We start from the raw sequence: 25,458 nt of genomic DNA, 5'->3' as shown, positions 1-25,458 counted from the left end.
ACTACATACTGTGATGGCTTCTTAGAACCATAGATTTATATGGACTAAAGGGACCATCTTGTTTAACTCTTGGTGCAACATGGATATCAAGCTTCATCCCAGATTCCTCCAGGGAGTCCACTGTACAGCTGCTAGTGGGCCACCCCATCTGGTGAAATGTCCTGTGTTCTTTGAAGATGCCAAAAGAAAGAAGACACCATTTGCTGAGGGACATACCAGTTAATTACTCTCAGTGTTAAATATTTTCCTTTTATTTCCTACTCAACATTTTCTGGCTTCTAGCTTGTGAAAAGAAACAAAGGAGCCAAAGGAGAGAGATTAAAGGTGAGAAAAGCAGTGAGGAATGACGGCTGGACACAGGAGAGGGTGAAGCTCAGGAGAAAGGGCTGGGGAATAGGCAGAGCTTGTATCATATTATTAAAAACATATTGTGGCAGTTCAAGACTGCAGTGTGGTGGCAGAAAGGTAGGGTGGGAGATGCAGGGCAGCAAGCAGGTCGCAACTGTCTACAGCGTTTCAACCTGGAAGTTGAATAAGAACAAGGTAAACATCAAGAGATTGGGGCATCAGCAAAACTATGCAGCGCCCTGGAACCAGGGGCATTGTAGGTCAGGTCTGAAGTGCATTGGCAGCACTCCATAAGACATGGGAGAGTAAGAACAGACTCTGAGGTACACCGAAAAAATATTGCTCAGCACCTGCTCACAATGTGCCTCCAACGCATCCTGCCAAAGCTGCCAGTTTCTCATTTAATGAAAAAGTCAGCTCTCCTTAAATTTGTCTAGGGAAATGAGCAAGGCCGGGAGTAGAGTGGTGTAAGAGTCAGAAATTCCAGTCCTGTGTGTCTGTCCTGTTTGGGTGATCATGGGTCAACTGGTCTGTGGGCCTCAGTTTCCCCATCTTGTAGCAGGACACTGTGCTTTAAAATCCACAGATGAAAATTATTTGTGAGCTCAAATTAATTTCTTTCCCTCTGATTCTTCCTTTGGAAAATAGCCTTTCTCAACAGAGAAGTTACTAGAAACCAGTTGGGAGAGAGGTGGAGCTCTGCTTGCTGCTGTTAACAGTACTATGATTAAATTCAGATTTTTTTTTTTTAATTTTTACTTTTAACTTGCTTTCAAATTTCCTAAGAAAAGTCTCTACCCCAAACTTTCTCCCTGTAGTCCATGGAATTAGGCCATGTCCTTTACTTTGAATGATTTAGTGGCAATAAATTCTGTCTCAGATCCCTGGGCAATTTCAGATGGTCATACCCATGCAGCTATGGGCTACAGACCAAAGCTCAACTGTAGGGAAAGAGCCCACTAATTTGAGTGCCCGAGTTGAGGCAATTTGGAGCCAATTTTCCAGGCACATTAGGCATGCCAGACCCCCCCCAGGATGTTTCAGTTCAGCTCAGCACTAGCTTGTTGAGGCCTGCCCTGTTCTCCAGGGCCTGGCACAGACAGCCAGACCACCAAGAAGAGACTCATGAGGTGCCCAGGTTCATTGGAAAGTAGGCCAGGAGGAGCAAGACACCATCAAAGGGGTGCTTGGGGCTCCCAGGTAAAAAGAGAGGGAGGCACAAGACTTTACTTGCTAGACATGCTCTATTTTAATGCAAAGCAGCCAGGCTCTGCGACTTCAGACCCGTGGAGTAAGGAAGGGACACTTCTCCCGCTAATAGTCCTGCGAGTAAGAAAGAGAAGGAGCTTTTCATCAAACTCACCACACAGCACCTCCAGCCATTGCAGTCAGTTGGGGGAGGTTTGGGGGGGAGGAGGAGGAGCGGGAGAAGTATTAGGGCTGTGAGCCACTATTCATTTACAAACTATAATTAATTTGATGTTTAGATTAATTTCTGATGCACTCTCAAAGGTGCACTGAAAGCATTTTTCCTTTATTATAATGTTGATTGCTTATTGGGGAGATAAATCTAACTGTCAGTTATGCACTGACTTACCAAAACTTTCAGACCAAGCAAGCATGTATGCATAAGGAACAGCTGTTTGCAGCTCTCCAGTTAAAGAGACAGCTCTGCCTTTTCCCAATAACTCACATTAAAGAAAATCTATACATTGTACACAGAGACTTCTGCTTTCTTTTGTAGCTTAACAATGTATTAGACAAGAATATGTTAGCAGAATCTATCTTCTATCTGTCCAGCTATGTCTATCGCTATTCTGTCCATCTCTCCATCCAAGTGATATAGTCCGCATCTAGAATATGTTTAAAAGTTATGTATATGTTTGTACATACCTACTCACATACACACTTACATAGTCATTTGATATATTTTCACTTATGGTGTAATTAGATGGAGGAATTCATTACTGCAGGGTCTTTGTGGCTACTCATTTAGTGAACTTCAAAGAGGGAATGGCAATTTATGTGACTAATGGAAATGACCACTTATAAGAGTTAATGCCAGAAGAAACGGAAAAAAAAGGAGTTTTGAAAGAGATGATTAAAAACTTAGTGCTCTGGGCTTCAAACCAATCTTTTGGCACTGGGAATTAGGAAAAGAATGTGATAGGGCAGACTATCTCATATGTGCCTGCACAGCATGCTATTTATTGCAACTTCCCCTAAAAGAACCTTTGATGTTAGAGAGTGGATGAATGCTGGGTCTAATTGTATACAGCTGGTCCTACCTATGCTCCAAGGATAGTATAGTTCCAAATGCGAACACCCACACATGCGGAAATGCCAGAGGAGGGTTGCTTGTGCTACTTTAGTTCAACTTCCTTGCACCATACCAGCTTTCACAGCATGGGGCATGGGCATGACAACTGTGTGGCCTGGGATACAATGCCAGGATCCCTAAAATGGCACTTTATCTTGTCTTCACACATTCTGTTGATGGATCAGTACAGGTCTGGAGGCAGTCCAAACACATTAATGAGCCCTTAAAAAAAAAAAAACCCACAAACAGGGGGGTCCATTTCTGAACTCAAGATGATTGATCTGCAGAGAGTAGACTTACATCATTCCGCTTTTGTGAAATTGGAAACCCACCGCAGCACTTTGGCTATCTGTTACATTTATTTTTGTTTTCCCAAGGAAACTTGTTTCATACAAGGTGAACCTGAACTGTAGAATTAGTCCATCCAACCATCCATCCATCTCCACATCTATCTATCTTCAACTTCTTTATATCCATCTATGCTTTCTCATTCACTGCACAGGACTGCTGTTCAGTATTTTGAAGTCTGTCAGCTAGCTAGTTACTGAGCAGCTGTTCAACAGATCCTCACAGCTCTGTGCTTGGCCCCAGGCCTTCCTTCCTGCACAGTATTCAAACCCTGCTATGAATATGAATTTATTATTATTTCCTCATCTGCTTTTCTAAGGTCCTTCCCAGCAGAGCATTTGAGAGGTTCACAGAGCTGAGTAACAGCATTTTCATAGTGCGCATGTTGTCCTCATTTTACCAAGGGGATGGTGAGGCATAGAAAGACATTCAAAACTGTTTACTTATCTTGGATGCCTAATATGAGATGCCATGAGCTTGGCTGCTCTGTTTGCTTGTTTTCTCAAAGTATTTAACATGATGTAGGACATTCAATGTTCCTGTCAACTTCAGATGCAGGTAGAGGCACACAGCTTTTTTGCCAGGGAAATCTCAGGTCTCACACTGAGCACAAGGGAAAAGAGGAACAGGCAGTAAGGCTTCAGCTTTGCTGGTAAACTAATGAGGGTCTGCCATAACTGTCTTTTTTTGATATATGTTTGTATGCCACTGGCTTGTGTACTTGAGCCGATGCCAGTTAGCTCCCTGCTGGACAATGCTTGGACATGGTCTCAGCGATGACAACGGCCAGGGACTGTTCCCAGTTGGCAATATAGCCAAAAGGCCACCCTCTTTTGAGGGCTAAGAGAGGTTAGCCATATAGATGCAAGCCATGTTGTGCAATTTGCATTCAGAGCCTGCCCTATTTACTAGTATAGAAGTAGCCTAGGAGATTTTATTAAGGAAGTCTGTAAACTATGATTTACTCAGCATAACTGGGATGTTATGGCAGAAATACAGATCAAGTCCAGTTCTCCAAGGTGGCATTTGGCTGTATAACTGCAAAACCATCCTTACACTGCCTTGTTTACTGACCATGTTCTAACATTTGTAATAATGAGTCTAATATATTGCCATCTCCCTCACCGTTACGCATTCCCCAAACACATTCATGCTCTATAGTAATTAAAACAAGGATGCCATGCAAAAGAAGAATACAGAAATGTATGATTAGAAGCAATGTCATAATGCATATACAAAATATAGAATTGAAGTTTCAGAGATAACATCAGTTCTTGCATTTTCTAACTCCTGAGTGCTTCACTTTGCAACCTTCTCATTCTTTTAATGTATCGGTGCATCTGATATCCTCACTTTTCAAGTAAGCAAGCTAAAATCAAAAATAATCCCCAGATGGGGATTTCATGTAGTATATATTGCCATCCTCAAAGGTTATCATCAGGATAACAACTTGCAGATCCCCCCATAAAACCCATACCTGTCTTAAGCATTCCCAGTTTCCTCCATCTCAAATCCCCAGTTAAACTCAACATCATCCTAAATCCAGGCCACGCTTCCCCAGTCCTCATCTGTTATATATTATATATTCATATGTGTGTACATACATACACATATATATATTTCTCCAGTAGCTAATATGTCTGCAGATGATCAAAAGCAGTGAAAAAACATTGAAGTAGGAATGCTTAGGAGTAGTTTAAAGATGACTGTATAGGCGTTGCAGCCTAATGTTAAGTAGAAGGAAGATGAGGAAATGATGCGGTGCTCATTATTAGTTTGCAGTTGATTTCTGTAAATGGATTATTAAAAGCTAGATGGAACAAGGATCAGATAAAGCCTATGATCAAAAAGCTCTTCTGTTAAACCCCATGAAGATGTGTTTGTATTATATTCTCTCCGCTTTTAATCTCTAAGGGATGGGTGTAAAATCGTGGGGAATCGTGAGTGTTTAGTGGAAAATAAGGCTTTACAGTTAGGACGAATGGCTTTAGTTTGGGATTAGCCATCATAATTTCTGAAAGTCACTGGAATTATCCATCATAAATTGTGATAGTCACTGTTTCTGTCTATTCATAGACTCACAGAACCATTCAGGTTGGAAGGGACCTCAAGAGGTCTCTAGTCTAACCTCCTGGACTGCCTGCCCAAAGTAGGGTCAGTTATTGGGTCAGACCCCAGGGTTGCTCAGGGCTTTATGTGGTCAGGTGTTCATTCAGCAGAGGAAGATAAACTTTTCCCTAATTGACTGGCTGTGGTCCTGTTAATGCAGCTCAGGATGCTGTTGTGGGACTATGCCACTTTTCACCAGGTGAGCATCTGTCCCCTTGATATTCAGCCAGGCGTATTTATCATTATGAAAGAGAGGTCCCTTTTACATTTAGTCTGCCATGTAAAAGTAGGTGCTGTCATTGGCTACCTCACAGGCAACAGGTTTAATCCATTTTTGGCCTTTTAACCCATAAATCTCATTGTATTTTGACCATTTAAAGGTGAAATTATATGATTGCCCTAAAGACAGATCTCTAATCTCCCTTTAAAATCTTTGACCAGAGTTCCAGAAGTTTTCAGGAATTTTTCTTGCCCATTGTACACCTCCTGAGGTAGTTCAACAGGCTTCATAATAGTCATTCTGTTACTGGGCCTTTAAAAGCACTCATGAGAGAAGAAGTTGCTTTTTTCGGGGTGGCTCATATTTTTACCCCACCCCTTCCAATCAAGATTCCTGCCCAAATTTTCAATAACCGCCATGTCTTTCTGAGGTCTTAAGTTTATTTAACCAAAGCTATTTTCATAAATGTGTTTTCCAGTGATATTTCTATTCCCCTAATTTCAGTAGTTAAAATGCAAGTGTATTTTCCCATCTCCCACCTGAGTATAGATCAGGAGTTCAAGGGATCATTGGGCAGAGGCCCCTGAAGTCAGAATTAGATCAGGCTTAGGCAATCTGTGGCATGATCCAGATCCTACCAGCTAAATATGATTCTTCTCAGGGACTGCAGAAGGCTCTTCACAGGGCTTCACAGAGATCTCCAGGGTTCAGGGTCCTCTTTTGAAGGAATTTAATGGTGAATGCTTTGCTTGCAAAGCCAGATGAATTTATCTGCAGCTACATTACAATATGAGAGTGTTTAATTCTCAGTGATGCTGAGGACAAAAGAAGCCAGCTGATGATGGTTTTACATTGACACTGAAAAGACCACAGATATAACAGCTGGTTGGATCTGGATCAGCAACCTTATCTGAGTGCTCTTCCACTTTAAAATGTACTTCTGTAAATCCTTCCATTCTCCTGTTGGAACCCAGCATAGTTTAGTGCCAGTTCACAACCTCTTGATGTATATATTAAGAGATTTTCTCTTTTCTTTTTCTTCCCAAAAGATGCACTGCATATGAGGAGGTTTTTCCTTGCTGATTTTAATTTTTTGTTTTATTAGCTGTTTTTCACACAGTGGCCCACATATAAAGTAATGTATTGGTTTGAAAAGCATGGCTAAAAGCTATTCATCACTGTTTCTGGCTTCTGAACCAGAACTTCTGGACAGTACCACAAGACAAGCTCTGAGTCTTTCTGTATGTCTATTAGGTTGTCGCACTGTACCCAAAATGAGGTATACAGGACATAAAGGGAAAGAGGTGGTTAGTTTACATCTAGTTAATGATTAGCAGGAGCAAGCTAGGTATTCTGTACTGTACTGTATCAAGAACTGATCTATTTCAGAGACTCCCTGGGACAAGGAAACTGATAAGAAAATCATCATTAGTGCTAGTAGAATTCACAGTGCATCTTCCTGATTTGTTGTCACTTTTTTTTGGTCTTATTTAACTCAGGAAGGAATTCACCTCCCCACCATGAAATATTATCAAAAGGAAGGTAATCTTCTATGATGCACATCTCTTATAGGGCAGAATCTTTTTGGTAGATTCTGTATTCTTAAGAAGCTTCTTTATCAAGAGCCCACAGACTAAGTAGGATCCAAGACAGAACCTGAGAGCAGTGCAAATGAAGATTAAGATAAGAAATGGAGTGACACTTGGCTGGTGAGAGCTTCAGTAGCTATTTTCATTCTTTTTGTACTGTGCAACTTCAACAAAACTGATGTAGCAATACCTTTCATCTTTATTCTGCAACATGCTCCATGCATCTTTAACTGCTTAGGTCCCACTCATACTTGAGTTAAACTTATACTAGGGTTGATCTTTGCTTCGGGTTTTACACCTAAAGAAGAACTTACCTGCTCAAAATTTCATCTGTTTTTTTTTCCAACTATATATATTCCCCCATAAACCTTATATTAATGTCAGGACCTCAAACATTCACAGTGCAGACCAATTCTCAGAAAGCAATTCAAGAAGGAATTCCTTCTATTTCTGAAGGCAGTTAGGAAATTGCTTCCATTCTAATTATCACCCAAAAAAGGACCAACTACCATTCACTAAGCTATAGATGACTCTTTGCTGGCTAGCTTGTCCCTGCAAGGGGAATAATCATCAGCTGGATTTGAACATGGTGCTTCTCTTAAATGAACCACAATGCTTCTTGTTCACAGCAGACCTGTATATATACTCATCCAACATTTGATTCATGGGGTTCCCAAAGACTGGTTGAAACCTATATCCTTCACTTGTTCTACCCATTCATTGGATGACATCAACTCCTACCTCACCTAATGGGTAGACTCACCATCTGCAGCACAAGGAAAATAGTTGCTTGCTTCTTAGATTAGCTCTGTTCATAGGAAAAAGAGAAGTCATCCTAGGAAGAGAAATCTGTTGTAGTTTTCCATACCAGACTTTTGTTTCTTCTTTTTCTCATTTTAGAGAAAGGTAGTCATGATCAGGAGCCCTGGTTACAGATATTATGGCTGGGCCTGTTTCTGTAAATGTGTGAGTCAAAATCCCATATCTGACCATGCAGTAATTTAAACTGCTCAAATTCTGGTCTAATCTTGAATCTTAACCATGTACTTTCAGTGTGAGTCATGACAGTAATTTCAATATGAAAGAACAGATTGTGAAAAAGAAGAATCATAGGAAGAAAAATCCTTATTGGTTTGACCCGTCATAATCAGTGTCAGCATCTACAGCCCTCAAACTTCTTCACAGAAGGCCTGCTTCTCTGAGGCAGTATCTGGAGACCATCCAGCTGGCAGGGCACAATAACGTGGACCACTTTTCTGCCCATTCATGCTCACACTGCATCAATGTATGGAAGTAGTTGCATGCACGGGAAGACAGGAAGGTGACATCAGGAAGATGCTCTTGTATTTCTAGCTACCTTCTGTACTGGATGTTCTGACCTTTAGAGAAAGTTAATCATGCCATCTACTTTCACTCTTCATTTAATCTCCCCTTCCCATCTGTTCAGTTTCTCTCAGCTGGAAGCAAGATGAAGAACGAGTACCAGTCAGCTGTCTCAGTGGTCCACAGCCCACACTTTGGGGCTATTTATTATAAGGCATTAACGTCAATTGTCACCTCTGTCATGACTGTTACTGCAGTCCATGCCAGATTAGTAGGCAAGAACTGACTTTCTAAATACCTGTGTGAAATGAACACCAGACAGACAGACAGACAGATAGGCAATATCAGAAGGGACCATTCTCATCCTTTGGTCTGAACCGCTAAATAACATATGCCACACACCTCAGCTCATGTATCAGGTTCAAACCTTCTGACTGAGTCATAGCATCCATTTTAGGAAATCTCCTTATCAAGATTTCATGTGATAAGTGTTCCACCCCTATTGCTAAACAAGATGTTCCAAAATAGTTAATTACCTTCACTATTTGAAAAAAATGCAAACTCAGTGTCTTATTTCCATTTTGAATTTGTCAAATGTCTGCTTCCATCCAGCAGAAATCATCAAGCTGGTTTTTTTTTTCTATATTAAAAAAGTCACAGTCTGTTACTGAGCCCTTTAAGTAGTTCAACATAGTGCTGAGAACTCATTTATTTGGTTGTTATCATATCCCCTATGCTCTTTTTAGAGGCATTGTTTTCTAGTGAAGAATTCCCTTTTTTATGAAGAATTAAAAAAAAGGCCCACCTGTTTTTTTTTCCCCTTTGGATACAGAACTTTGAATTTGGTTCAGTTAAAATGAATACTGTTTAACTGAATCCAACCTACCCATTGACTCAGTCTAACTTACTTTTTTCATTTTTTATCACTCCGCCATTTTGATTGGCAAATTCTACCAGTAATTACTTTAGACATCTTAAAGGTAATGTTAGAGATACCGAATAGCACAGAGCTTTCAGCATTTTCCTGGAGAAGTCTGCTAGGAACTCTTCCATATTATAAGTGACAATTTAAAATTATTTTTGGTGATATATGAGTTACTCAGTTTTTAAGGAATTTAATATGGGTTGCTTTCATTTTTTTAAAGAGGGACTCTCAAATACTCTAGAGAAGTTTAAGTATAATCTTTGAAAACTTACTTGATTATCCAAACTTACAATTTCATGAAAGCAGGTTGATTTGACAGAAACTGTTTTCCGTTAAATCATGCTGATTGGTATTGATTCTGTATTTTTAAATTCTTTACCATATCATCTCATATCAATATTTTCATAATTTTTACTTAGATTTATGAAAGGTTAGCTAAGTTTACTAGGTGATCTGGCTTACATCCTTAAAAATTAATAATAGGGTTTTTTTCAGGAAAACTTGAAGCTTTTCTAATATTCCAGAAATTTCTAAAATGAGCATTAATGGTTAAGCAAATTTCTTAGCTCATTCTTTGAATATTCTTTGATTCCAGTTATCTCATCCCACAGAATTGAAATATTTAATAGCAGTTGTTTAGCATAGTTGTCAGTTACTGACTGTTCATACATTACAAAATGGGTGGATGGATGGACGGATGGATGGGATGGATAACTGGATACACGAATCTCACTAGGACATGATTAAACATCAGTGAAAGGTTAAATATTCCAAAAAGTCATCCAAGCCTATTAGACACTGGAAAATAGCTGAAATGCTATGCCCTTGATCTGCAGACATACCCCTTTATTGAGTATTCCAGTACCCATAAATCACCTTACAATGCAATACCTTCCAATGCACACATACATTATAGAGCTACTTACATACAGATTGTATCCTGAAATTCTTTACAGTGCTAAAAAAATTGCAAGACAGCAGCTAGTACATCGTGTAAAGAACATAGCAAGGTAAAGACCTTGCAAGGCAATTAAAGGAAAACCTCTATTCTCTGATAGGACTAATAAACTTGGGAAGAGAGAAACTGAGCGGTCTTAGAAATGAAATGGACTGAGGTAGTGGGGAAGTGCCAGGAGGATGGGAGGTCAGCTCCCAATGTGGGCAGAAGGGCAGGAGCTCCTCCCCAGGGCTCTTCCTGCAGGGGAGACAGCTCCTGTGATGTGAGTGCCTCCTCATTGCCATCCCAGCAGAAAATGCCTCCCCGCAATTCCTAGGTCTCACCCTTCATTGGTTCAGTAACAAAGGCAAGGAAGCCATGCTTCATGGGGACACTTACATTAATAACTAGTTGCTTAATTACTTGCAAAGGAAAGAAATGGGGCCTGTGGTCTAACCAATTGCCAGCGTTTTCTGCAGCTTTCTCCTCTCTTTGTAGTCTGGCCAAGGCCCCATCTTATCACCTCAGTAGCTATGCTATGGACCTAAAGGAGGCAGGGGGCATGGACTTCTCATGGAGTACCCAGCTCACATGCAGACCATTCCTTCTCTTTCACTGTGTGGGAATTTGCCTTCCACAGGCTGAGGCAGATCCTGTAGAGCACAGTATTTACTTTTTCTGATCTTCCCATTTCACTCTAGTGAGATGAACAGGGATTGAATGACAAGAGGGAAAAGTTCTGAAGAATGGGGTCCTCTGCTTAGCTAGTGACATTCAATACCAGACCAGTAAGAAGTACTGTCTTTCTCTCATGCCAGTCAGACAAATGGACTGACAGCCAGAACCAGAAAAATCTACCTCTGGCCTAAGGAAGCCAGTGAGCACCAATATCTATTCGTTTCTGTTGCAATCTCTTGCAAAGTGGGTTGCTACAATAGTAGTTTTGTATAGCAAGCATCAGGGCAGTAGGTCCTTAAAACTTCTTAGTTTTAATAAAAATTAACTATTTCTGTCTTTGAGGATCCTACTTTCCTTTCTGTTGCTTGAGATCAGCCTAGTTACATAAGTGGATGTGCAGTGGGACCATCTGCCCCTGGATACAGGGGTCTTTGGATCAGAGTTTTGCATTTGGACCTATCATTGCCCATACTCTTGAATGCTAGTTTGGAGGATCTTCAGTGTAGTTACCAAGCTCTGTGCTCCATCCAAAGAAAGGCTTCTGTTGAAGAGAGGTAACATGTTATTCCAACCTGGTAGGAGATCATCAAAATGTTGTTTTGCATGTCAACAGCTAATTCTTCTTGCAGCATGCAAAGAGAAACAGAAAACTCACAAGACCAATTTGGGATTCATGGGAACTTAATGATGTGGTCATTCAGGATTGCACTTAGTGCACTAATGAATTCATGGCCATGCAAAGCCACTACTCGCTGTGAATGATAAGTTTACAGTTGAAAAGTAGTCTTCAAACACACTTGGAGATAGCTTACTAATCTCCTTCTTTATCATCTCAGCTGATTAAAACAGAAGAACAGCCCTTGAATTGAGCCCTTAGTTACATAAAAACATTGGTAGTCATGCCACTGTCATGAGAAGGGCATGAAGCTCCCTCAGCATGTCCCACTACCAAGACTTTCTGCGGAAGAAATGGGGAGTCAAGCCAAAGCTCCCTCCAAGATGCTGTCCCAGTTTCTGCCTGCTGATCAGTTCCTGCAGGGAGGAGCAGGTCAGGAAAGGCCATGGACTCTAATGTCAATCCTTTCTGGAAGATACTGTGCAGAACCAGGAAGATTAGATGCCCTGAGCTGCAATCCTAGCAGATTTCTTGATTCTTTGCTGCTTTGATAAATCATTTATTAGAACAGCCTTTTTACATAATCCCTGGGGGGGGGCGCGAACATAAAATAGATTTATCACAAAACCCTGTCCTCCTACCAACCAACTTCAGACCAGGACATATATTTCTCTGATTATTAATTAACTGATGCACAGAAACAGCTTCAAGCCTTTTAACCTCTCCCTTTCTCTTTTGTCCTTCAAGAGTGTAGATGACAATGCAGGGGTGGTATTCAAAACACAGATAGCTTCCTGAGCAGCTGAAGTAGTAGCATCATGCTTTGAGCCCTATAGCCATGAATCCAAACATTAAAGCCATTCAGAAAACAGGCATTTAAGGTATTCTTCCAGGACACACATGCCATTCTTAGTCATAGCTGTTTAAATCTGGTATATCACCACTAATGTTGCAGATGTTGACCTGGAGAAAGAAAGCTGGTTAACTGTCAATAGTGAACGTAACAAAAAATCTGCCTGTGGTGGCAGTCATATAATCCACCAGTAGATATTTGACCTGAAAAGAGGAAAGAATATGATATTGTCAGAACTAGTTGTCTGTCTATCTGTCTATCTTGCCTATCACTGTGACATCTCAACTCTCAGGATAAGCCATAGCTTTTCTTCTTTTTGGAGTCCATCCAAATACCTTCAACAATGTGAAATACAACTGCACATAAATAACAGGAAGGGGGAGAGCTGAATGCACCAACAACTTCTGAGCATATCGAGCCCTCTGAAACTGGAACGGTCAAATGAAGCTAGAGACATCAGCTGCTCTTTCCCTAGGATGTGCTCCCAAGGAAAATGCACAATTATTGGCCTCCTCCTCCACTGTCCCCAGCAGCTCTGGCCCCTCTGCCCTTGGCTGCTAGCTAGTAAAAGGTTTTATATTGCAGCAGGGGAGATCAGGACAACTAAGGAGAAAAAAAATTAAATAAGCCAAACCTGGTCCAAATCTGCAGGCAACTGATATACCAATAGCATCAGGGTGCAACTCCCAGCTTCATTATCCTGTGGTCTAAATGAAATATAGTGAGCAAATGCACTTTTGATCTCTTTTATTAGTCCCATTTGTTAAAATGCTGTATTATTTACAGCTTTGCACAGAGTGAAGAAATGGAATTAGAATTCCATCTTAAGAGCAAAGTGATGATAAAAACTAGTGTAGCTTTGTGAGCTTGTCTAAAGGAAGGGTTCTTGTATTGGTATGACTATATCAGCAACCCAGCACCAGGGTTTATGATCTGATTAAAGGTCTAGTCCCTGCAAAAGTGGACAAATAGTAGACTTCCCATCAACACTACCAGGATTTCTGGTGAGGTTTGCCTGTATTAGGAGTTTGAGTCAGCAACACCACTTTGGGGAGTGAGTCACCCAGACAGTAGCCACTTAATGCAGTCTTACCTGGAGATGTCAGTCCCAACTGTGGAACCAGATAAATCCAGCATTATAGCTACCTCAGTTTAAGTGAGGTACATAGCTTCACTGCAGTCAGCACTGGTCCCTGTTATTACAATGTGATTCATTTGGGCACAGCTAGGCACATCCCAAAGAAAGAGAGAAATTGAGTCCTAACTCTGCTGACTATTGCTAGACCTCCACTGATTAGTTTAGGATCTCAGTATGATTTGCTCACAAATAGATGCATATGTAGATACACCCTCAACATGCACACTTAGTCAGTAGAAGATACACTGCCACAGGATCAGTTAAAGGAGTAGAAATCGAAGTTCGGAGGCAAACCAGGTTCTTTAAAGGCATAATCTAAGTAATTATCCAGCTTCAGCCAACCTTGGTAGCTGTGTCTGTATCAGTAAAATAAACATACCTGGCACTTTTCTCTAGCACTGAGGCCAGCTGGCAAAGAATGGCCCACACCTAAACTATTAAATTCCCTTACTTTTCAGAATATTGTGGCCATGTCCAAGCTAACTACAGAAAATGGCCCCTGTCCTGTGCTAATACTCGAACTGTGCCCAGGAACTATTTGGAGCTAGGCACAAGCCAAAACTATGTCAAGGACCTTTCTAAAAATTTAATGGTATAGATGATAGGGCTCCAGTGCTGGTGAACTTTCCCTGGAACTGTTTTAATTTACTAATATAGATGTAGCTGATATGCCTTGGACAGGAGTATTCACAGTCCAGAGGTGATTTTAAAAAGAACTGTCTTTCACTATGATCTATATTCAAACATGTAAGGTAGCTAGACAGCAAATTTCAAGTTCAAACTCAAGTCAAGCACTTCCAATGGTGCTTCCAGCAGCATTTAAAGACTGAACCTATTCAGACAAAATCAGTAGGTGCTTTGTTTGTTCTGTTGCTGAGATCAAGCATAGGACCTTGTTGACTGATTATTCAACTAGGCAGACGTAAATTGGGAACATTACCAGATGCTTACTGGCTAATAAAAGATTGCAAAAGCAGGTCCATTGCCATTTAATAACACCCCAGATCATTACTCACCATTACTTTCCAGTTTTCTGTCCAGTGATTGATGACTCCTGTGAGGCTTGAGCAACTCGTTTGCTCACATCTTCAGAGCTGCAGTGCTGGTACATCTTCATCCAGGTGGCTGGCAGGATAACTGCATACAGAGTCAATTACTTGAAACTTAAGCTTCAAGAAGAGAGGAAGAAGAGGGATGCCAGCTTATTCTATAGGTCTCCCTCTTGAAACCACACCTCAGTAAATTTGTTTCACCTTGGACAAGATTATCAGTTTTTTGACCTCTCATAAACCTATGTTATTAGCGAAAGGCAGGGAGGACAGCTTTAAGACAAGAGTGAGAAGGTGTGTTTGTGTATATGTGTGTATGTTGTGTGTATGTATATGTATGTGTCTTTTTCAAATGCAATCTGTCATGTATCATTGTGAGACTTGCTTTCCAGGATGAACTAAACCAGAGAGGAGGTGCTGCTGAATGCAGTCACGATACAGCAGCCCAGGGCTGTAAACCATGTCCTGTGCTGTTGTCAGGAACAGGTGTACCACTGGCAGCAAATGTTCAGCATTAGCTTTTTGAGGGGCTGCCTCAAACTGCCTCTTCATTTCAGCCTCTTTATCAAGAGACATCAGGTTCCACGGGATGATTTGTGCTGCCAGAGCTTTTCAGGGTTAGGAAAACAGATGGCTTTGTCTGGAGTGCAGGCTGGTCCAGGCTAGTCTTACCTGGTGTTTGTGCTCAGAGATGTTGTTGGCACATGAGGACATTTCTGGCAAAGGTAGCAGAGACACTTCTTATACAAGGTGTTGGACCCCTGCCTCACACATGTCTCAATCCCACAGTCACTCCAGCTAAAGGCATATAGTCTGGGCAAAGGAGTTCCTGGAGCTAACATAGAAAAAACAAACAAACAAAAAACCTCCTCGAAGCTGAATGAGTTAGATGAATTGACTCCTGCTTGAGTCTGACCTGCCTGGGTTCTTCTGATCCCCAAATGGCAACTCTTCCACTGAGAAAAAGAATGGCACCTTAGGTAGCCTGTAGGTACAACATTCAATCACTAAGGGTGTTTTTATTGCTGGTTGCTCTCCATGGTTGATTGGTTGATGTGCTGGCAAGGTGTGAAACTACTTATGGAAACCATGTTAGGAAAGCACTAGAGTTAATCTTTCTCAACTGCAAAGGCAACATAAAGAAAGACTCTGCAGTAATTGCCAGTTAACAAAACCCCTTGTATGGCTTAAGTGGCCAAAAATCAAACTATCCATGCCAATGAATACCATAAGGGAGAGCTTATTAAATTCATGTCTTTCTTATTGCCATAATGAGGAAGTAGCAGTAGGTATATCAGGTTCCCTTCTTTGTGAATATTGGAAGGTAAAGGAAAGGTTATGCTGGTAAGTGAAGAAGGGCATAGAAAGAGAGTTACTCTAGTCATTACAGAGGAGAAGAGAACAAGACAGAGAACAAGTGCCTTGAAGCCATGCATCACATCTGCTGACACCTAGAGCAAAGGTTACCCCAATCTTTGTGTGCTGGTACTGTGGCACCGGCATTTGGATCGCCAGGCTTCACAGTGTTGTGTCTGAAATGGCACACAGTGCCTGGGACCCCATGGCACAGCGTCCTGGGACCCCGATCTGTAACAACCCCTCCTACCCTCCATCCCCCATTGGCAACCATCCTCTCCTCACTTTCCTCCCCACCCACCCACCCACCCACCTACCTGCTCACTCCCTCCCTACCGCCACCCTCACCCCTTTCCCCATGTTCATTCTCAGTGGTCGTTGCATGTACGTGCCTTGGCTCCCTTCAGCTCATTAAGCCCTCTGCCTTGCCTCATGTTTTGACAGGTTTTGTGAGTTTTGACAATCCTGCCAGTGCCCAAGCTGCCATCCAGGCTATGAACGGCTTCCAGATTGGCATGAAGAGGCTGAAGGTGCAGCTCAAGAGGCCAAAGGATGCTAATCGTCCCTACTGAAGAGTTGTGGGAACCGCTGGATACAAAGCACTAGCACAGGTAACTGCATGGGGCAGGGGATGTCAGCTGTGGTCTTAGCCTCTCTTTGTGTTGCAGACTCTTGAAATGATTCAGCTCTGTGATCCTCTAGCTTCTGCCTTTTTCACTTAGACCTCTGGCTAGAGCCACACCACTCAGACACACACTCACACATAAACCAGGAACTGTTTGTGTGTGCACCTTGTTAGAAAGAGAGGTGGAAGGATGCTTAATGAGGGATTGAGTGCTTAACAAGTGCTGAGGGAGCTGGCAGATGTTATTGCTAGGCCACTCTCCATCATCTTTGAAAGGTCTTGGAGAACAGGAGAGGTGCCCGAGGACTGGAAGAAAGCCGATGTCACTCCAGTCTTCAAAAAGGGCAAGAAGGAGGACCCAGGAAACTGCAGGCCAGTCAGCCTCACCTCCATCCCTGGAAAGGCGATGGAGCAGCTCATCCTGGATGTCATCTCGAAGCATGTGGAGGAAAAGAAGGTGATCAGGAGTAGTCAGCATGGATTCACCAAGGGGAAGTCGTGCTTAACCAATCTGATAGCCTTCTATGATGGAATGACTGGCTGGGTAGATGAGGGGAGAGCAGTGGATGTTGTCTACCTTGACTTCAGCAAGGCTTTCAACACTGTCTCCCATAACATCCCCACAGGTAAACTCAGGAAGTGCGAGCTAGATGTGTGGACAGTGAGGTGGATTGAGAACTGGCTGAATGGCAGAGCTTAGGGTGTTGTGATCAGTGGTGCAGTCTAGTTGGAGGCCTGCAGCTGGCGGTGTCCTGCAGGGGTCAGTTCTGGGTCCAGTCTTGTTCAGCTTATTCATCAGTGATCTGGATGAAGGGACAGAGTGCACCCTCAGCAAGTTTGCTGATGATGCAAAACTGGGAGGAGTAGCTGATACACCAGAGGGCTGTGCTGTCATTCAGAGAGCCCTGGACAGGCTGGAGAGTTGGGCAGAGAGGAACCTCCTGAAGCTCAACAAAGGCAAGTGCAGGGTCCTGCACCTAGGGAGGAATAACCTCATGCATCGGGACAGGTTGGGGGTTGACCTGCTGGAAAGCAGTTCTGCAGAGAAGGACCTGGGAGTCCTGGTGAACAACAAGTTAACCGTGAGCCAGCAATGTGCCCTTTTCAGTGGTGTTCATTGACAGGACAAGAGGCAATGGGCACAAACTGAAACACAGGCAGTTCCATCTGAACATGAGGAAAACCTTTACTGTGAGGGTGACAGAGCACTGGAACAGGTTGCCCAGAGAGGTTGTGGAGTCTCCTTCTCTGGAGATATTCAAAACCCGCCTGGATATGATCCTGTGCTATGTGTTCTAGGTGACCCTACTTGAGCGGGGGCGGGGGTTGGACTAGATGATCTCCAGAGGTCCCTTCCAACCTCAACCACTCTGTGATTCTGTGATTGGGCCAAGCTCCCTACCCCAGTGGCATCCTGCATTTCTGAAAAGTCTTCCTGGTCACTAGAGGGGAGTCGACAGCTGTCCTGATTCCCCTTGCTCCGCCAAAGAGCATTTTTGGTGGCTGAAGAAAATCTGCAATTAAGATGTGGGACTAGGCTGCAGTTTAATCCCAGGTGATGGGGCTGGGACAGTGTCTGTCTCAATAGCTCTGTGTTGCAAACGTTTCAAAGCATTCTTCATTCTTCATGCGATATAGTCTGCATCCAATTTCATCCCAGCATAATAACTATGTGTGAGTACATCTCCCTGACAATTAAATGATCCATAATTTCTTTCTTCCTAAGCCCAAGAAATTAATAAAAGGATCCATGCTCACATCTTGCTTAGTTACTGTTAACTCCTGTGTGTAGATAAAACCCAACCAAAGCTAAGCAAGCTTTGCTTGAGCGAGCACCTAGAAATATTTGAATGACGGTCTCATTGTTAGACTCACTTACTTTGTGGTGGTGGTGGAAAGGAGATAGCTTGGTGTTCCAAGGAAACTTCTAATGCATGGAATAGTACCAAAAATATCAGAAAAACAAGCTTGTGTCACTGGATTCTGAGCCTATTCCTAAAGACAAATATGGAGAACAGACACTAAATAATGTATTCCAAAGTGCTTATATGTCTTCAGAGTCTAAGCCTCATTTTTAAAGGCCCTGTATTCCCAGGTGCTTAATAATCAAAGCACCTAACTCCCACTGTTTTTGCAAATATTTAGGGGGATCAGGACTCTTGGTGCCATGGACTTCCTATGTCTGCATTGTACCGTGCAGCAGAAACCAGAGATCTCTAAGGTGAAGTTGGATGGCAGTGGTCTGTGCTGTGTAAACACACCAGCTTGCCTTGAGCTAACTGGGAGATTCCCTGCACTGCAGTATACTGTGTCATGAATATGGCAGTGACTTTTGATGATGGGGCTTAGGATTTTAACTCAAATAGTCATCTTTGAACAATACAACCTTCCCATATGCCATGACAAAATGACATGAGCATCAGTCGGTTCTCTTTTCAAACAGAACAGTGATAGCATTACAGATAGTGCCCCACCTTTAGCTGCTGAGAGTAAAAAGCATGGTGGTGCAGCCATCCTGAACGATACCAAACATAGAATGCTGCTATTCCTGATGATGTTTCCAAGCATATTTTACATTGCATGGTATCACAGATGATAGGTGAGCTTCCACCTCCCAGGGTATCAAGCATCGCTGTCAAAGAAGGGTATGAGGATTGGCAAATTACATTTGTATCAGCAGCGGCAAAGCTGAATCTGCCCTGTTGAATGGATTTTGCCATTCTTTGTAATTCAGCTCCCTCCTTTTCTGCTGGGCCCAAAACATACTGTCTGTTTTCCACCACTGGCTGGTTTTCCCATTAGATAATTCCTGGAGAAACATAAATATAAAAATGAATGTGTGTGTTATAGAGACAGGAAATTCTCTCTGTTGTCAAAGCCATTCCACACCAGAGACTCTCCAATAAGCCCAGCACTCAAGGTGACCCTAAGCTGCAATAAGCAGTTTGCATTCCCAAATTTTGCTTCCACTGGGAATTTCTGGATCTCTGATTTGGGACACAGAGGTGGTTAGGTGGCCTTTCTAGGCCATTATGGCTGTAATGTCTAAGACTCAGTGATTTTGATCCAGGCCTTGCTGACCCATCTAAGATTTGGTCAGGACATCCCTATCTTCAACCTTTCCAAAGAACTGCAAAGTGTTCTAATTTTTCATGGATATACGTAACATCCTTGAAAATACTTTGTTACAGCCTCAGAGCAGTATCTATTCTACTGAGAATTAAGGATTGGTATCAAAATGGTTGTGAAAGAGATACTGCACTGAAGATGAAATGGAGCGGATCAAGAAACCTTTCAGTAAACATATTAGGTGCATGTGCTAATTTCACAGGGATTACTGGGATTTTAGGATCTCTGTGGCAATAAAGACTCAAGATACAGCCTCCATAGTTCAGTATCTCCCTTATACATGACTATGCAAAGATAACTATCAACATGTTCCCCCTCTTCAAATACCTCTTTTCTTTTCCTTGCTTATGACAAGGCCTCTTGGAAGCTTGAAACCAAGATGCGTTTCCATATCCAAATGCTTTTTGCTTCATCACACTGGCTTGTTATTGCAGGTTTTGCTCAGAAGTGCTGGGGCAGAATGGGAGATGCATGCATGCTATTTTGTTCATGCAGGGACTGCCTTTGTTGGAGAGATTTTCAGTAACACCTGCAGAGTGATTGAGGAACACAGTTCCATTCAGTTTTGGAAATCTCTCCTTGGTTCGTTGGTGCCAAGCAGTGGGTTTATATTGTGGTGTAGCTGTGATCGCGGAATCTATGCTTGATTCTTACTGTAGCGTAAGAAAGTGCTGGGCTGTAGACTCTTGTGTGCTGTTAGAGATTTCCTAGGATCAGTCCACAGTATTTTGCCTGTCGTGGTTCTTTATGAAGCACTCTACCTCTACCTGTCATCACCAGGCTGACCTTGAGGTCTGGGCCTTTTTCTTATAAAAAGGTCACTCAGTAGTAGGGCTAGGGCTTCCTCCACACTCAAAATAAATTATACAGAAAGAAATCAGCTGTAAAATAGCAATAAAATTGCAAATCTCTCTCTCTGAGCACTTCTTTCCTCTGCTTATGGAAAGCAGGAGAACAGTCTTAAATAGTTGCCTCTAACTGAGAAGTCCTTCAGTTTTCTTGACTTTCACTTTGATTCTAATTCTCAGCTGTCCAGCAAAATCATCTCACCTGTTACCACCAAATCAGTTCTACCCTCTGCTCATAGGTATAGAGGTGTAGACAGTCCCTATCAAATTGGAGGGAACATAGCCTTAGAGGGAAGCCCATCTTGGTGAACCTGTTGGAAGAGCCAAAGATCCATCTGTCTTTTAGCAAGAGAGAGATCTGAAAGAAGCTTTTTGTGTGTTGCCTTTCACCTAACAAAAGGGATTAGCCAAGTGCGTGTGGTGCCCCAGGAGGGCACCGAAGGAGGGTATCACAAGGAGCGATCTGATTTAGCACAGGAAGTACCTTGCCAAGTTAGAATGGAGAGGATACTTGGAAGTGGCAAGGGAGAGCCAAAAGCTCAGAAGATCCAGCCCCCTCTTCAGCTCATCTGTTTTCTGGTGCGAGGAAACATCCATACCCGTACCTTACAAACAGACACAGGACTTTTAGTCATGCTCTGACAAGGCCAGATACAAGGCAACTTCCAGCCAGGGCTGTGCAATAGCAGTCAGCACAGGGCTGAGCGCTCACTAATAAACATTACTTAGAGATGGGTCAGTTGTCCTTGGCTCAGCACTGTGTACCCCCATGGGTGGTTTGATGTGCAACCTCCAGTCTGGCTCCAAAATACCACTGGAAGTCTTTGACTGGTCCAGTCGGTAGACAGCATCATTACTGCAATGAGAAGTTTCCTAAAAACACTAGGATTGAAGCCAGCTGGGCCCCCTGGTACCACACAGAGAGCTATTGCAAAGCTTGAGAGCTCCCTTAACTGGAAGAAACACAATAACCCCTATATGTTTTTTATCTTCTTTTACTCTGGTTGCAGTTCTTCAGGGTACTTATCTCAATTCCAATTTGAAGCATGTGCATAGCCATATTGACATCAGGGCAATTAATTGTGTGCTTCAAGAGTATGCTTGCGAAACTTTTTAATTGGGATTTTTCTAAGGAAGAGCTTTGTTTTATCAAATTCCTTTCCAAAAATAAGAAGCTGCCAACAAAAACACAAGCAGCACCCAGTTTGATGTAAGCCACCAGAGTGTTTTTTCCAGGAAAGAAAGATCTTCACTCAATTTTAATTCTGAATGCACTTTTTTTTTTTTTTTAATTTATAAATCTCCCTTTTGGGACACAAGCAGTCTAGGCCATAGTGATTTCAAGTCCTTTGTTTTCCTTGGAAGTACTCTAAAGTTGCTGTCAAACACTGAAAGGGTCTCTGTGATGTGGCAAATAAGCCCACAAGCTGCGGCAAGCAAAGCCCTGAAGAATTCCAATGGCAAAACACTTCCAAAATGGCTGCCTCTGTTCTCGCCTTTTCCTCCTAATTACCGAGGTGGTTGTAGCAAAAGGCAAGGAGGCTGGGTGGGGGGAAAGAAAGCAAAAGCAAGAGAGGAGGATCATTTGAGGCAGCTCTGCCAAAATCAATATATTCTATTACAAATCCCCCCTCAGGACTAGGAAGCAAGCATTTGGAGGCACTTAATGTATCTTTCAGAGAGTAAATGCATGAAGTAATGAAAAAAAGTAAGTTCTGAAACCCACAACTCACTTGGGTGGCCACTCCTCAGAGCCATTATGTACTGTATGGCATGGCAAGCTGAAGGCAGACGCTGCCATGCCTTGGAGGTGCATGGGGGAGCCCTTTGGGCAGCCAGCACTGATGTCCCGCTAGGACCGACTGCAAGATAAGCTCCTCTTTTCCTTCCACCGCATGGAGATGTGTCCATGTGCTTCCAGCTCCCCCGAATGGGGTCTAGGGGCAAGTTCCCAACTGTTTCATCCATGGTAAGCTAGTAGAAATCATAATAGGACAATATTGACTAGAACTGCCATAATTCACAGCTTGTCAGTATTTGGGACTTAACAGATCACCATAGAAGAATCCAGTTGGTATATCACTAAAAGACATGGCACAGAAGAATAGCGAAGATCCTGTCCATTTTCGTTCTGTGGTTTCATTGTGGTGACTGATCATTAGCAAAGCGTTATTTACCTCCTCAGGGACTCTACTCTTGAAGTTTTATTTAAAGCTAGAGATGGCGGGGGATGTTTGGATCAAAGCAATCTGGAGCACTGGGATGGAACCGAGTGAGACAAAGTGAGTGTGAGGGAGAGGAACTGAGTGAGGCAAAGTGAGGCAGAACAGGGGAAAAAAGGGCCAACAGTAAGTTCTTTTTTTTTTCAGCTGTGCTGTAGTCTTCCAAGGGGAGTAGTGGCAAAGCACTAAAAGACTGCGTGTCCGGGCAACCTGCTTCACTAAAATATCAGGGGAAATAACAGCGTTCAAAGTCTGAGTACAGAGAAAAGATGTTCAGATCCTCCTTCACAGCGCCTCAAACATGTGCTGATGTGTGGTTTATTGTAGCTTGTTATTGCAGCTGGCTGGAACAAGTGATATTTTTCAGATAGGAAATGTCATTTTTTCCATTGGAATGTACTGGTTACCAAACTGGAAAACATTGCATTTTTCTCATTATCTGTTCCCTGATAAGAGAGAAAAAAGAAATGAAAAAAAATCCATTTTTGAAATAAGCAGGCATTATCAGCCAAAATTCAAACAAACAAATAAAATTCCAAATGGCCATGAAAAGCAATGTTGATGGAACATTTTTGGCTGTCTCTTCCTGTCATTTCAGATCGCTTCAATGTAAAGCCAAATGAAAGTCTAGTTTTTACTGAATTTTGGGCTGCTTAGCCCTCTCAGATAGGCTTGTATTTCTTCCAGTGAGAAACTATTCTGCAATTGCCTGTTCATCTTGAGATTCAGATGAAATATCCTTTATCAGAATCTAATCCCATTTCTTGTAGTTATGCCTCCTACAATCATGCTAACCAATTCCTCTTCCTCCTGCACAGATTACTGTCATTTCCCTCCTTTAGTCATCACTTAGATCATTTAGGACTTGCTTACATTATGGAAATTTGCACAAGTATAATTACATCAAAACAGTACTCCAGCACAAGCTTTAATACAAGTGAATAAAGTGAGAATGAAATCAGCACAGCTTCATTTAGGAAAGTCTCTTTAGGTACTGGAAAAACATCAGATCAACCCTTTTTTTTTCTGAATTACTTTTCCTTTTAATTTCCACTGACAACTGTAGTTAAATTAAACATCCCTCACAGTGTGCTTGTAACCTAATCTTTGCACTATTGTGCTAGTACATGAGAGTGTGGAAGTGAAGATAACTGGAAGAGCCTTGTAAACAAACTATATAAAGTGTTTGCAAAACTGACAAGGAAACTTTTTTGTTTTCTTGCTGATCATTTTTAACCTGTCTGCCCATTTAAATTACTAATAACTTTATTATGGTAAAATTCTCATGTCTGTTCTATAAACCACAGTTTCAATACCAGTGCATGCAAAATTCCATTTGCTAATTATTGTAGTTATTCTAAGATTGGCACACAATATAATGCACTGATGGAAAACGACAATAATTAATTACTGCATTTACTCCAAAATTACAATCAGTAATTACTGCTCTGAGACTGAATTCCATTCAGCAATATTTGGAACTTGTTCTTCCTCAAAGCAGGGCAGCTTTTCAGGAGTATTGCTGTGTTTGCATCTAAATGAGTCCATGTAGGTCACTAACAGATCCGCACTATTTGTCATGGGAGTGATAGAGCAGCACAATGCAATACCATAACACTTTCTTTTAGTTCAGAGCATGAATTCTCCATTGAAACCCATGTTGCCATTTTTTTAAACATTAGATAATGCAATTATTGCAAAATTAAATAATAGGTATGAAAGCAGCCTCCCACTTCTCATCCCATGATGATACAGTTGGTGCTGATGCTCTAACATAAACTTTTTCAGGCCTGTGAGAACTTTTCCCAGTGACTCCACCAGCAAGGAGTGCTGAATTATCCCTACCATGAAAGGACCAGAAGCTTGGTACCAATGCGCCACTCTCAAAGGTTTCCAACAACAAAACCCCAAAGCCCCACGGCTGACAGAGGGGCTGCAGTATTCAGCCACCTAACCAACAAGATTACTGGGGGGGTCTCGTATGGACCATGTCATGCAAATTGGCTGAGCAGGTCAGACTTAGAGCCCTTTGATCTAAACAGTGTGAACGTTCATTGCTTCAGTTAATGGGCAGCTGCAGTGAGCCAAACACAGTACCCTTCTACAGAACTTTTTCATTTAGTTCAGCCAGCACGGAGATTTGCTAGGTCAGTGCATGAGGGACTGTAACTTGAAGAAAAACTGGAAAATGCAGGCCAAGAAGCAGAGGGATGTTTTAAGCAGCTGTGATTTTAAATGAGCGTCCAAGAGACGGAAAAACACAGGAGACACCCGTAGCCAAAATGTTTGTTTCAGCAGCAGCAGACCTTGACAGGATGCAATCCTGTGCTAAATAAAATAGGTATAAAGAGAATGAGAGAGGGGTAAGACCCACACAGAAAGGAGCTTGGGATAATCCATGATGAATTCTAAAAACAAGGGGACATTTTCATACAGGATCTTCAAATAAGTGACAAGCCAGAAAAGTCTTTTGATACTGGGGCATTGGAGAGAGCAGTGCACACTAATGAGTGGATAAGAAATAAGCACAGTGCCAATTTGCAAATACAAGTACCTGGGGAGCACAGAGAGAGCAAAGGGCAAGCAGTTCATAGCTCAGTGTGCAAGACCATAACAGTCTAGGACTTCGGGCAAGAGCTGTTCCTCTTAGATGGCCCTATGCTTCAGATGCTTCCAGACTAACAGATCTGCCTGTGGTGTGTTTAATTGAAAGACAAACATCAGCATCACGAACATGCTTTCTTGTCCAGAGAAGGATGATGTGGGCAGCATAGGCCAAAGGCAGGGCACAGCCCTGTGGCCCTCAAGAAAAGTGAATTAGCAGA

General features: G+C 42.2%; 1 protein-coding gene across 8 annotated transcripts in view; it reads left to right on the top strand.

Moving 5' to 3' along the window:
• Positions 1-25,458, top strand: part of LOC135324700 (CUGBP Elav-like family member 4) — a 717,486-nt gene that overhangs the window by 672,823 nt on the left and 19,205 nt on the right. For all 8 annotated transcript variants that reach the window (XM_064501490.1, XM_064501486.1, XM_064501488.1 and 5 more), the window contains exon 12: positions 16,254-16,420. In XM_064501490.1, the coding sequence (XP_064357560.1) occupies positions 16,254-16,381 (128 nt within the window). In that variant the 3' untranslated portion in view covers positions 16,382-16,420. The remainder of the gene's footprint in view (positions 1-16,253; positions 16,421-25,458) is intronic.

Source organism: Dromaius novaehollandiae, chromosome Z (genome assembly GCF_036370855.1).
Source record: "Dromaius novaehollandiae isolate bDroNov1 chromosome Z, bDroNov1.hap1, whole genome shotgun sequence".
Lineage (NCBI taxonomy): Eukaryota > Metazoa > Chordata > Aves > Casuariiformes > Dromaiidae > Dromaius > Dromaius novaehollandiae.
This window is presented reverse-complemented; position numbering and strand designations above follow the sequence as displayed.